The sequence below is a fragment of the Mastigoproctus giganteus genome, chromosome 8 (genome assembly GCF_048544385.1).
Source record: "Mastigoproctus giganteus isolate SK-2022 chromosome 8, ASM4854438v1, whole genome shotgun sequence".
Taxonomy (NCBI): domain Eukaryota; kingdom Metazoa; phylum Arthropoda; class Arachnida; order Uropygi; family Thelyphonidae; genus Mastigoproctus; species Mastigoproctus giganteus.
Genome location: NC_143582.1, coordinates 1,361,075 through 1,375,419, shown reverse-complemented (window position 1 = coordinate 1,375,419; position 14,345 = coordinate 1,361,075). Strand labels below are relative to the sequence as shown.

Genomic DNA, 14,345 nt, shown 5'->3' with positions numbered 1-14,345 from the left:
GGCCACAGAAGCCGATGCGCCAACAACTAACAAAAAAAAAATATATATATATATAAAAACTTTTATATATAACTGTTATGTGTACTTTAACCCTCAAATGGGTATGTTTGCCACAGTATAGTATTATAATTATAGTATGATTGTGGGTGGATATTTCAAAGCAGTAGTTGAAATCAAACAAAAATTTGTATGCTTTATTGTGTTCTGTTTCATTTCTTGTAGTTCAAGTTATGCATAATAATTGTTATTGTTGTTTTTGCTACTGCCATTTCGTGTTTAAATGAAAATATTATTTCCATGTACCATCTGGCTATTCACTTAAACAAAATACATTTTTTTTTTTTTTTTTTTTATGAAAACCCCAAACACGAAAGGTATCCAAACCTATAGTACTTAGTACCGTGCATGGGTTGAAGGAGAAGTATGGGGGGAGGGGAATGCCGGAAACTTTGCTCTAGAGACTAAACATGGGTTTCACCACTTCAAGCCTCCAATAAGCAAAGTGGTGGTATTTCACCAGTTGATGAAAGTCATCTACCACCTAAGAATTATTAACACTTTTTGGCATATGTTTACTGACAGAAACCAACACCAGCCTTAATGCTGAATACTTGACCTTGATCATTCAGTGGGAGTAGAATGATTTCTGTGATCAAAAATTGAACACAGTAAATATTACAAATTTTATTTGATTTTAATTACTGAAATGCCTCCTTCCCCAAGACAGTCCTATAGTACTGTTATAGTACAGATAATAGTTATACGTTTAAATGAAAGTTTCATTTGGCATAAGTTTGCTAATAGAGACCACTGGCCAGCTGATGAAAAGCCAGTAAATTCTCTGAGCGGTGCCGACATACTGCCAGGACAGCTCACGGGGTTTTGTCAATGATATGTAGAAATTTGCTTGCAGGGATAAGGGGATGATTATCCTTTGGTATAAGGCCATGGTTAGGTACCGTATACAGGGTACTGTATATCTTGAGTACTGTATACAGGTCTGGACACCTCGCTTTAGGAAGGATGTACATCTGAGGGCTGTACATAAGGGCAACCAGACTGGTGAATGGAAAAAAAAAGGTGCTCATACCTAGAAAGGCTTCAGTTCTGAAAATTGCAGCATCTCGAGACTAGGCACCTGTAGAGAGGTCTGATTGAGGCGTTTAAAGCCTTGAATGGATTGAGTAAGCTGAACATTAATGGCATTCTTCCACTTGCTGAGACTAAGACTAACCAAGTGTGTGGGCATAAATTCATGTTGAGGAAGGATGGTTGCAGGATAGATGTGTGGAAGTTTTCCTTCAGCCAGCGAGTGATGGATTGTTGGAACAGGCTTCCATCTGTTGTTGTGGAAGTGGATGGGTTGAATAAATTCAAAAAGAACTAGACAGGTTCTTGGAGGTTACAGATGGGTAGATGGGTGAACTGTGTAGGTTTTTTTTTTTTTTTTTTGGCTGATGCTATACAAGCTTGCTTTCTTACATCATTTGCCATTACTACTACAGTGACAGTACTTCTAAACATCATCTGGCAAACACTGATGTTTGTCATTTGTTTGTGAATCATAACAAAAGATGGCAGATCAAATGATCTGTGATAAATTTCATTTAGCATCTCTTTTAGAAAAAATTGCCTGCAAACATTTGAACACTTTTGATATCATTTCCTTTAATGATGTAAGTTCAAATTTGTATTATCTTGCACATTTGGAAAAAAAAGAAAGTTGTAAAAAAAAAAGTCAACATCATCTTAGACTGGATGCCAGTAACCTGTCCACTTCTGAACAGAACTTCCATATAAGAACTTTGATATAAGAGTACTGATTATGATAGGATGTTCCATGCTCTCTCATCTCTGGAAGGTTATTATAATATATTGTTGTAAGCTTTTAAAATGTTCTTTGTATATAAATAAATGATAAGAGAGCCAAACATGTAATTAGAATTTCAACATTTTCTGTAATTTGACAGCATATAACTGTTTATTACTCCTTGTGTGTCACATAGGAAGCAACTTAAGACTTAACACAATCTTATCAGTGATTTTAATTATAGTACAACTATTTCTGTTTTTGTATATTATTAGAAAAGTTAAATTAATTTTGTTTAAAATATTAATTATTTATCATATGTACTTGGAGTGAATTATGCTTACTTGTGCTAAATCACGGAATTTTTGGCTACAGCTTTGTACTGTCTTAGCCAAGCAGTTAGTGCAAGTCAGGAAACAGAAGGCAAGGACATACTCTGCATCTTCCAAAGTTCACTCTGTTGGAGCACAGTCAAGGGTATTTATTTATTTATTTATTTTTTTTTTTTTTTTAAGGTTAGCTAAAATTTATTTTTCTGGATAAGAAAACCCTTTGTTTTAAAATCGTATTACTTTAAATATTCTTCTGATATTAAACATTATAGAAATATAACCATTTAATAAGTTAAAAATGTAACTATTAATGGTAAAAAATTATTTTGAAAATTGTAATTTTCTTCAGTTATATTTCTAATCCAATTCAGTTGTAGCATAGATGTGCGGAAATTGCCTTTAGCCATTCATTTTTTTTTTATTGAGTAAAGCAGCCCCTAGCCAAAAAAAAAAAATCTGGCAAATGCCCTTAGCCAGCAAATAGATTGCTGGAACAAACTTCCATCTGTCGTTGTGGAAGTTGATAGCTTAAATAAAATGACAGCTTAATGATAATTGAGATGTCATTTTATTTAAGTGCTCTTGTACTCTGGCACTTTGGTGTGTGTTGCAGCCATAAGTATGCTGAGAATAGAAAATGCCTAGAGTTCAACAGCAATATTTTACAGTGATGTTACGATATTTTCTCATTCATGTAATATGAGGACCATTGAAAGGCAACTGCAGAAAGCAGTTGATCATCTTACATATTGGTTATTAGCTAATGGGTTCAGGTTTTCACAGATGACTGTTTGTGTTCACTTTTTTTGCAAATGTAATCTTCATCCTGATTCAGAATGAAGGCTTGGGAAAAACAGCATCTTAGTGGTAGCCAAAGTCAAATTCGTGGGACTTTAGACAAGAAGCTGACATTTCTACATCATATTTTTCAGCTAAGGACAACATGCACCCTGGCAACCCAAAGGTCGTGGCTTGGATCAAAGTACTGCAAAAACCTTGGGAGGTGCATTATGGCCACAGAAGCCAATGCGCCAACAACTACCAAAATAAAAAAAATAAAAAAACAACAACATGCACCAAAGGGCTTAACATCTTTTGTGCCCTTTCATAAACTTTGTAGGCTGCAGATTGCTGTACCCTACTCTCTCCATACTAGGCTTTTATCTATTCTAAACTCTATTTGGTTTCCAGGTTTATGTTTTTGCTAGAGATAGTGCACTTTGATGGTTCAGTCCCTTCCTATGCCATCTGCACTTTCATTGGAACATTTCATACATCTCCTGTCCAGTGCCTCTACATTGAAGCAAATGAGTCATCTTTTTCTCTTCAACATAAACAGTTGTCCTTGCAATACACTTTCAAATTGAAGTCCCTGCCTGATCCTCCAGTCTATGCAGGATCCAAAGAGAGGAAGTTGTTCTTGCTCGGCTTTGCACGGGTCACAGTCATCTGACAATCTCACACTCTTTCATCTGTGGGCAGATTGACCCCCATCTATGTGAACACAGTAAATTTCACAATTCTCTGTGTGTGAGAATTGTGAAACTATTTAACCATTATTCATAATTTTATGGATTGTACACTTTTTACCATTGTACAACATTTGTTTTACGGATTTTATTAATCTTTAACCATTTACACAGCCAGATGTTAGATGACAAAGTATCTGATGGGTTTTTTTTTTTTTTTTTTTACTTTTTAAAGTCTATTAATTTATATGCTTATATTTGAATTTATCCTTTTTTTTTTTCGTTTTTGATATATATTTCCTTCTTTTGACATGGTAACCTATTTATGAAGTTACCAAATATATATATTTGTAATGTGTTTTCATCTTGACTTGGCTTATTATGAGCTTAGTTGCTAGTGCACCATTAAACCACCATTAAAATTTCACATCACAACTTGGTGATCGTCTCTTCTCCAATGGAGCCTTTATCTCATGGCTAATACCAACCCCGTGTTGTTTGGCGCTACAAAAAGAAAATTGGGATGACCTGTGTGATTTCTTTTCTTCTTTTCCTTAGTCTGATTACTGTTTCAAAACTTCTAATGTCAATGTTTGCTCAGATCGTATCAGTGAAATTATTCTTGTATTAATGGAATCCTTTATTCCACGCTCCACCTTAAAATCTTGTCCTTTATCTAAACCTAGATTTTATAATAAATGTTCTAAGGCTGTTCAAGAGAAGAATGTTGCATATTGTAATTGGCTTGTTTCCAATTCTTCATTTTCATTTTCCGCCTACACCAAAGCTCCCAACAATTGTAAAGCAGTTATTAATCAGTCCAAACTAAATTTTGAACAGGCTAAGAGTAGAAAACTTGCTTCTTACCCTAATGGTAGCCAAGCATTCTGGTCTCTTGCCAAAACTATTGGCTGCAAATTTTACCCATCTCTGTTCTCACTTCTGTCAAAACAATATGGTTCTATTGCCACTTCAGCCAAGGATAAAGCTGACCTGCTAGAATCCCATTTTTCTTCCAACTCATGTATTAATGATCTTGGTAAAACACCTCCTACCATTCCCAGCACACTCCATTCAATGCTTCCTATGGTCTTCTGTCAAAAGGATGTTAGAAGGATTTTGACAAGTTTTGATGCTAAGAAAGCTCCATGTCCTGATGGTGGTATTTCCCGACTTCTCAAAAAACTGCACTCCAGAACTTATCCCTGTTCTTTGCCACCTATTTTCACTTTCTTATTCCAAAGGTGTTTTTCCTTCTGCTTGGAAATTTGCTCACATCCAGCCAGTTCCTAAAAAAAGGATGACAAATCCTCCCATTCAATTATCGTCCCATTGCAATTACTTCTAGTCTTTCTAAAGTAATGAAGAAATTAGTTAACTGCCAACTCTTAAACTATCTAGAAACCTTCCATCTAATCAAAAATTGCCAGTATGGATTCTGTCAGTGTCGATCCACTGGTGATATTCCAGCTTACGTTACCCATTTATGGACAAATTCAAATGAAAATTTTGGCGAAACATAAGCAGTTGCTCTTGACATCTCAAAGGCTTTTGATCGCATTTGTCATAAAGGTCTTCTAAATAAGCTTCCATCTTATGGTTTGCCAACTGTTTTTTGTAATTGGTTATCCAGTTTTCTCTCTGACCGCTCACTGAGGGTGATGGTAGATGGCTCTCTGTCTTCTAACTTCTCACCAATGCTGGTGTCCCCCAAGGTTCAATTCTTTTCCCCCACTCTTTTCCTCTTGTATGTTAATGACTTTGTATTGACCAGAAATCCTGGCACCTCCGTAGCCAGGTGGGAAGGAGCAGCAGTGCGTAGCATACGCTTCTTGATTAGACCGGGGTTCGAGCCCGTCACCACCAAATACGGAGGATGCGGAAAGGTCAGGGAATGACCACCGCATATCCCGGAGCAATATGGCCTTAGTTGTTAATGCTCCTAAAAACCAAATAACAAACAAACAAACAAACCAGAAATCCTATCCATAGCTTTCCTGATGATAGCACATTGCATTCCACTTTGGCCCCGAGTGCCAAGCGATATTAGTGACCACAGCGCCTTTCCAGAGTGATTATCTAGTATGCTTAACTGTAAATACGTTTCTCCCGAGTTTCGAAAGTCCGATAACTCCTGAATATTATAATTAAATAGATATATTCAAATACTATAACCTAGAAAGGAAAGCCACCTTTCTTTAATCCCTCTTTTATTTTTAGTTAATACTAACCCTTTTCTTCGCTTGGGTCACTAGGTGGCACCGCTCTTGCCTCCACGTGGCAGGGCTGGTAACCTGGGAGAAAAAGACAATCTCCCGGGGCCAAAAAGAGCATATCACGAGTAAATCAAACTCAGACTTATCTAGACACAACCCAGATATCAAAAAAGAAAGATAGTTCCACAGCAGGAACTGCAAAGCGCCAAAAAACTGAGCCAGAGACCTTTCCAATTCCAACCTATCTGATCATCCATTCAACTGGTGAGAATGCAGTTGGCAAACTTTCTCCATTTAGAGTTCAAAAGGAATTGAAAAGTAGAGCAGGATATCCGAAATCCGTAAAAAGACTCAGATCAGGAGATATTCTCATTGAGACATCTAATGCCAATGAGCGACTTCTGAAAACTAATTTCTTTGCAGGACTCCCAGTAACTGTAACGCCCCACAGATCACTGAACACCTCTAAAGGAGTGATCTCAGACTGGGACTTACTAGATGTATCTGAAGAAGAAATGCTAGAAGAACTGAAAGAACAAGGAATTATTCATGTCAAGAGAATTTCCACCAGAAAAGATGGCAATCTGATCCCTACCCGCAATCTGATCTTGACCTTTAATACACCGAATTGTCCATCATCTATTAAGGCCGGATATCTGGTATGTAATGTCAGACCATATGTCCCAAACCCCCTACGGTGTTTCCGATGTCAGAAGTATGGACATTCCCAGACAGCTTGCTGGGGAACCCCTACTTGCGCAAAGTATGGTTCAGTTGAACACGATTGCAAAAACTGTAATGCTCCTCAATCAGTATGTCCAAATTGCAAAAAAGATCATCCCACTTATGCTAGAACATGTGAGTGCTGGAAAAGTGAGAAACTTATCCAGAAATATAAAACTGAGCATAATGTTTCTTACCAAGAAGCAAAAAGAATCATCTCACCACCAACTCATGCAAACAGACCTACGTATGCCCAAGCCACCAAAAAATTCCAATCAACCGCATCGCAAACTGAACTAACAGTACCCCCAGAAGAGTCTTTCTCGAATTACGTAAAATCTTTGTACAGTGCAACTCAAACCCAAGCAGTCAATACACCAACTACCACACCACAAGAAAACCTCCACACTCTGGATCAACGACTCAAAGAAAAACATATCGTCACCAACAACAAATGGACACTAAAGAAAAATCAGCAGATGACCCTGTCCTTCAAATTTTTGTTGAAGAAGACATGGACACCGAAAGGCCTTCCTTCCCAAAAAAAGATAAAAACAAAAGTGAAAAACAGAAAACCTCAGCAACCCAAAAACGCTCAGAAAGTCTAATAAGAGATAAATAATGAACAGAATAATACAGTGGAATTGTCGTGGATTCCGTGCCAATATCGATGACCTATACAATCTTTCCTGTAAATACTCACCAATTTGTCTCTGCCTTCAAGAAACTCATTTCAAACCCCAAAATACACCAAAACTGTCTCGTTATAACATTATTAGAAAAGACAGAACCGATCAGAATATTGCACGTGGTGGTGTAGCTATTTTAACAAACCCACATATTCCTACCAAACAGGTCTTGCTCCCCCCTCGAGGCAATAGCAGTCCATGTAGCTGATCCATATGACAATCTGCTCCTTATACATCCCACCAAACTATACCTTCCAACAAAATGATCTCAACAATCTTATAGCTCAACTCCCAACACCTTTCCTTATTCTGGGAGACTTAAATGGTCATCACACTCTATGGAGTAACAACAAAATTGATCAAAGAGGAAAACTAATTGAACAGTGTCTAGACAATAACAACCTCCTTCTTCTAAATGACGGTTCACCTTCATTATGACGTATGACGGTTCACCTACATATGTTCACCTTCCTTCAGGAACAAGTACTGCAATAGACTTGTCTATCTGTTTAGCAACCTTATATCCTACTCTAAAGTGGACGATAAACAACGATCCACTACATAGCAATCATTTCCCCATAATAATTGAATTACTTAATAAGCCCTCTCATCATCCTACTAAAATTCCACATTGGCTCACTGATAAAGCAGATTGGCAGTCCTATAAAAAACTAACTAAGCTTGATCCCGAAATAATCCAAAATTCCACAACTGATGAAGCATTTGACTATGTCACAAAAACGATATTACATGCAGCAGAACAAACCGTGCTGAAATCCTCATCAAACTTACCGATTCATCCAAAAACCTGGTGGAGTGATGAATGCCTTGTGGCTAAAAAAGAGCAAAGCAAAGCTTGGAATTCTTTTCGCCGGAGTCCAACTACAACCAATCTCATTCAATATAAGCGCGCTAGAGCAAGAGCGAGATATGTTAGACGCTTCAATAAAAAGGCTGCTTGGATCCGCTTCACTTCGACTATCAATCAAGCAGCACCGACACAAAATTTGGAAAGCAATCAGAAAAATGAATGGCAAATATAAAACGATACCTCTACCCATCATGGAATGGAGAGGGCAGAATGTAAATGATCCTGCTGGAATTGCCAATATACTAGGTGAAACCTTTGCAAAAACATCAGCAATAGAAAGTTATACACTGACCTTCAGGAGATTAAAAACAAGTTTAGAAAAACAAAAGTTAAACTTCTCTTCAAAAGGAGATGAACAATACAACTTACCTTTTACCATCCATGAATTACATAGAGCCTTGTCAACATCTAGACGCAGTGCTGTTGGACCAGATAATATTCATTATTCCATGATACAGAAACTAAGTACCGAATCATTACAGTCACTTCTTCATCTATTCAATAGACTCTTCCTGGAAGATAAATTCCCTAATCAATGGCATCATGCTATGGTCCTTGCCTTCCCTAAACCAGGTAAAGACCCTAAAAATCCCACTCATTATAGACCAATCGACTTGACCAGTTGCATTTGCAAAATTCTCGAAAAGATGGTGAACTGCCGACTGATCTGGTACCTTGAAAATTTCAATCTGCTACATTCTGCACAATTTGGAGTTCGACAAAACAGATCTACTCTAGATATACTAGTCAGACTAGAGAATTCCATTCGGAATGCATTCCTCAGATTGGAATGTGTTAGTCTGCTTTGATATCAGTAAGGCCTATGATTCCACGTGGAAGTGTGGAATACTCCGTGAATTACATCGCCATGGACTTCGGGGTTCACCTTCCGATTTTCATACAGAATTTCCTATGCAAGCGTACATTCCAGGTTCGATTTAAAACCTCACTGTCCCAAGTTTTTTCACAAGAAGGAGTTCCTCAAGGCTCTGTACTCAGTGCTTCACTTTTTATAATTGCATTAAACACCATTGCCAGACAAATTCCAAACACTATTGATAAAGCACTGTTTGTAGACGACCTTAGTATTTGGTGTCATGCGAAAAACATGAATACTATTGAGAGACAGTCGCAAGGGGCAATAACTAAGATCTGTTCGTGGGCTCAGACTAATGGATTTCAACTTTGCCCGGAATAAACATTATGCATCCATTTTTGCCGCCAACGCAAACTCCATCCCAATCCGAAGCTACAACTGAATCGCCAACCAATAGCAGTTCATCCCAGCATACAGTTCTTAGGAATCACTTTAGACCATAAACTCACTTTCGTTGAGCATATCAAAAGACTAAGAACATCATGTCAACAAAAACTAAATATCATCCAGGTTCTCTCTGCAACTAATTGGGGAGCTGATCGCCTTACTTTATTACAGTTATATAGAGCATTAATAAGATCGAAACTTGACTACGGAGCACCAGTATATAGTTCAGCAAGACCTAGTGCCCTTCGCTGGCTTGACCCTATCCATCATAGTGGACTACACGTTGCTTTAGGAGCATATCGCATGTCTCCAATACATAGCTTATATGCTGAAGCACACGAACCTCCTCTCTCGATCAGGCGACAACAACTGATACTACATTATGCCTATAAAATTAGATCTATGCCAGAACACCCAAACTGGCAGATACTTTTCACATCACAGCACAGCAGGTTATACCAAAACTGCCCTAATGTGCTAGTCGTCCTTTGAGTATGAGAATAAAACACCTCTTAGAAGAACTAAATTTAACCTTAGACAATGTGGCACATAGCCTCCCATCTTCTCTTGCTCCTTAGAATATCATTCCGCCCTCATGTGACTTACATCTGCATGAATGGAATAAATCTACATTGCATAGAGCAAACTTCTTGCAACTATACCATGCAGTATTGGACCAGTTTCCCAGCTTTTTCATAGTACATACTGATGGATCAAAGAATGATGTCCACGTTGGAATCGCCGCAGTTTTTCCAAACATTATATTAGCTTATCAGTTATCACGTGAGTTCAGCATATTTTCCGCCGAACTAACAGCAATTCAGGTTGCACTGAATCGTATTGAGTCTTCTGATATTAACAACAGCATAATTTTCACAGATTCTTTAAGTGCACTTCAAGCACTAAAAAACACCATGAACATCACCCACCCAGTCGTGAAAAGAATAGTCAGCTCTTTACATACTTGGGAAAAACATACACTTCTGGGTCCAAGGACATATGGCAATTCCTGGAAATGAACTAGCGGACAATGCTGCCAGATTAGCTCACCTACACCCGAAAACACGTGGAAAGTGCCTCATCAAGACTATCGACCAATAATCCAGGAAAAATGCATGTGCCAATGGCAGTTATCATGGGAAAATCAACCTAATAATAAACTTCGAAGTATCAAGCCAAACCTTGAGTGATGGCCTTCCAGCTTTAGTTCAGTCCGACATCAGGAGGTAATATTGGCTTGTCTGTGAATAGGCCACACAAATATCACTCATGGTTATCTTTTAAGAGGAGAGATACCCCCTCAAATTCATCACTGTAATACAATCCTCTCAGTGAAACACATTCTGGTTGAATGCACAAAATATACAAGAGAATGTCAGAATCTTTGCACTTCAGCCACAACAAAAGATCCTAAACTTACCTCACTTTTAAACAATGAAACAAATGTCTCAAGCATTTCTAACTTTCTCAAGATGATTAAAGTATATCACCTCCTTTAGTTAGCAAAAAAAAAATTACTTTCAGGTTCCTTTTTTCCATCTTCTCTATTTTAGAAGAAATGGCATGCATAGTTACCATATTTATGATGCTGAATAAGCTTGCTTATTCAGCATCAGCCAAAAAAAAAAAAAAAAAAAACACCACACTCTCCGTTTGTTCAAAATACCTGTCCAGCTGAGCCTTAAATTTGTTTAGGCGATCAACTTCCAAAACAAGTGATGGAAGTCTGTTCCACCAACCAACTACCCGTTGGCTAAAGGCAAATTTCTGCACATCTATCCTACATCTGTCTTTCCTCATTTTGAATTTATGCCCTCTCAGGTGATTATTCTGAGCAAGAGGAAGAATCCCATCGGCATTGAGCATGCTCAACCATTCAAGGTCTTATACACCTCTATCAGATCACCTTGCCGTTTTTTTTTTTTGGTAGTTGTTGGCGCATAGGCCTTGGCAGGTGCATTATGGCCACAGAAGCCGATGTGGCAACAACTACCAAAAAAAAAAAAAAAAAAACCTTGCCGGTGCCTAGTCTCCAGACTCTGTAATTTGCAAAACTTGAGCCTTTCTTCGTAAAAGCAACCCTTTGTTCCATTCACTAAGCTTGTTGCCCTTCTCTGTACTCGTTCCAGCAGCTCTAAGTCCTTCTTGAAATGAAGCCTCCAGACCTGTATAGTACTCAAGGTGTGGCCTGACCATTGCCTTATACAAGGGAATAATCATCTCCCTATCCTTGCTAGAAAAATTCCTGTATATCATTGAAAAGACACAATGAGCTACTCTTGCAGCTCGTCTCCACTGCTCAGAGAACTTCATATCTGCCTGCACAAATACCCCCAGGTCCTTTTCATTCTCAACCACTGTCAGTGTAGTACCACAGAGTTGATATGCTGCTCTGGGATTACTGTTTCCCATATATAGTACTTCACATTTGTCAATGTTAAACTTCATTTGCCACCTCTCAGCCCATCTGCTCAACTTTTCCAGATCCTTTTGCAGCAGCACAGCATCAGTAGTGTCCTTAACAACCCTGCCAACCTTTGTATCGTCTGCAAACTTGGACATTAAGCTTGATATACCATCATCAATATCATTTATGAATACAGAAAACAACAATGGATCCAACACTGAACCCCGTGGAACTCCACTAATAACATTAGTCCAAGTTGACCACTCTGTCTTCTGCCACTCAACCATCCCTTTATCGATACCAGCAATTTGCCACCAATGCCACACTGCTCCAATTTTTGCAGCAGTCTTCCATGTGCAACAGTATCAAAAGCCTTTCTAAGATCCAAATATATAATATCAAAGTTATTCCCTGCATCCAGTTCTTTGTGACTACATCATAGTATCCAATCAAATTGGTCAGGCAAGACCTTCCCTTAACAAAACCATGCTGTGTCTGAGCTATAACTGAATTCTTGTCTAGATGATCCTGCAGTGTTTTCCATTTTCCTGGAACAGAAGTTAAACTAACAGGTCTATAATTACTTGTGTCAGCCTTTGATCCTCCTTTGTGAATTGGGGTTGCATTTGCACATCTCCAGTCTATGGGTACCTCTCCTGAGTCCAAAGAAGCTCTCATAATTATGGCCAAGGATTTGCTTACTTCCTTTGCTGCCTCCTTTAATATAACTGGATAGATCCCATCCACCCCAGGTGCCTTTTTTATGTTTGTCCTCAACAATTTCTCCTCCGCTTTCCTCTCAGTTATTACAAAATCATCTAGCTCACTGTCAGTGTTTACTTCACCTATGGCATTCCCCTTCCTGAATAACTCCTCATGTGTGAATGTCGATGCAAAATATTCATTTAGTTTGTTAGCTACCTGAGCAGGATCATGAACAGTTGAACCATCGATATCAAGTGGACCAATCTGATTCATCCCCTTCCTTCTAGAGTTTACATAAGTAAAGAACTCCTTGTTGTTTTTCTTTGCATCCTTTGCCAAGGATTTCTCATAATCTGCCTTTGCCTGCCTAATCTCCTTTGTGACTTGGGTACAGACCAGCTTATATCTATCATAGGCTTCCATGTCACCCATTAATTTGTATGTATGTATCCCATGCATTTTTCTTCTCTGCCATATGTCTCATTAGTTCATCTGACATCCATTTAGGCCTGAACCTTGAACAATATTTCTTAGTTGCTATGTAAAGCCTGGTAGCTTCCAAGATAAGTTCTTTGAATGCTTCCCATTTTGAATTTGCTGTTGGTAACATTATCAGTTGGTCCCATTGAATAGAATTTAAATACTGTCTCAGACCATCGTAGTTGCCTTTACGAAAGCAAAAACCCTTCCCTTTATCTCTGATGGTAGTTACCTCCTTGAGTAAATCCCACTTCAGCACACTGTGATCACTGCCACCTAGTGGTTCCTTTATCTGCAGATTCTTAATGCATGAGAAATCACTACTGATAATCAGAACAAGAGTATTGTTCCCTCTAGTTGCCTCCCGAACATGCTGATGTAGAAAACAGTCATCCAATAAATCCACAAAAGCCTTACTAGTGTGTGAGTGACCAACCCACAAATTCCAGTCAATATCTGGGAAATTAAAATTCCCCATTATAAGACTGTCTGATTTACTGGCCCACTCTATTTCACTGTACAGTATCTTATTATACTCATCAGAGTCATTAGGCCTATAGCACACTCCTACTCTCAATTTTGATTTCCCTATGCTTATGTCACACCAAAGTGACTGGACACTGCCCTGTCCATCAATGTCGACTGGCTTCACTTCCTTGGATTTTATGTGTTTCTTAACTAATAGCATAACCCCCTTCTCCCTTCTCTATCTTTTCTGTACACATTGTTTTCCCCAAATTCCAGTTCTGCATTCCTTATATCTGTGTGACACCACGTCTCTGATATCCCAACAATATCTACCTTTGATGTTTTGAGCAATACCTCAAATTCATCAAATTTATTTACCAATCTCCTAGCATTGTATGTGCAAGTATACATTATACATGCATCTGTTCTTATTCTTAGCTGCCCCAACACAACCCATGTGTTTACTTGTTCCGCGATGACTCCCAGCAGTCTCTGAAATATCCTGCATCTTGTTTTCCAGGCTGCTGCTCATTTCAATAGAAACAGTGCAAGAATCACTTTTACCTCTGCCAGTGGCTACTATTAATCTATTAGTCCTTATCCCCCCAAACTGGCAGTTTTCCGACCCACCTAACACTGCCTCGACACCATCATCAAATATTCTTGCACCCTTTCTATTTAAGTATATCCCATCCCTGTAGAAGCAGTCTCTCCTGTTGACAAGTACAGACAAGGCTGACAAAAATTCTACCCCTTGAGCCTTGCACAATCTTTCCAGGGCTGAATTGATCGGCAAGGCTCTTATCATATACTCCCTCCTATTGTGTCTGGGCAGAATTGCAGACACTTTCAAATTCAACCCTAATTCATGGATTTTTTTCAACAATGACCTGTACTTGTTAAGTAATTTC

General features: G+C 38.4%; 1 protein-coding gene across 1 annotated transcript in view; it reads left to right on the top strand.

Annotated features, from left to right (window-relative positions):
* Positions 1-14,345, top strand: part of CHMP2B (Charged multivesicular body protein 2b) — an 80,402-nt gene that overhangs the window by 40,152 nt on the left and 25,905 nt on the right. The window contains exon 4 of the mRNA XM_090378874.1: positions 2,186-2,287. Within this exon, the coding sequence (XP_090235000.1) occupies positions 2,186-2,287 (102 nt within the window). The remainder of the gene's footprint in view (positions 1-2,185; positions 2,288-14,345) is intronic.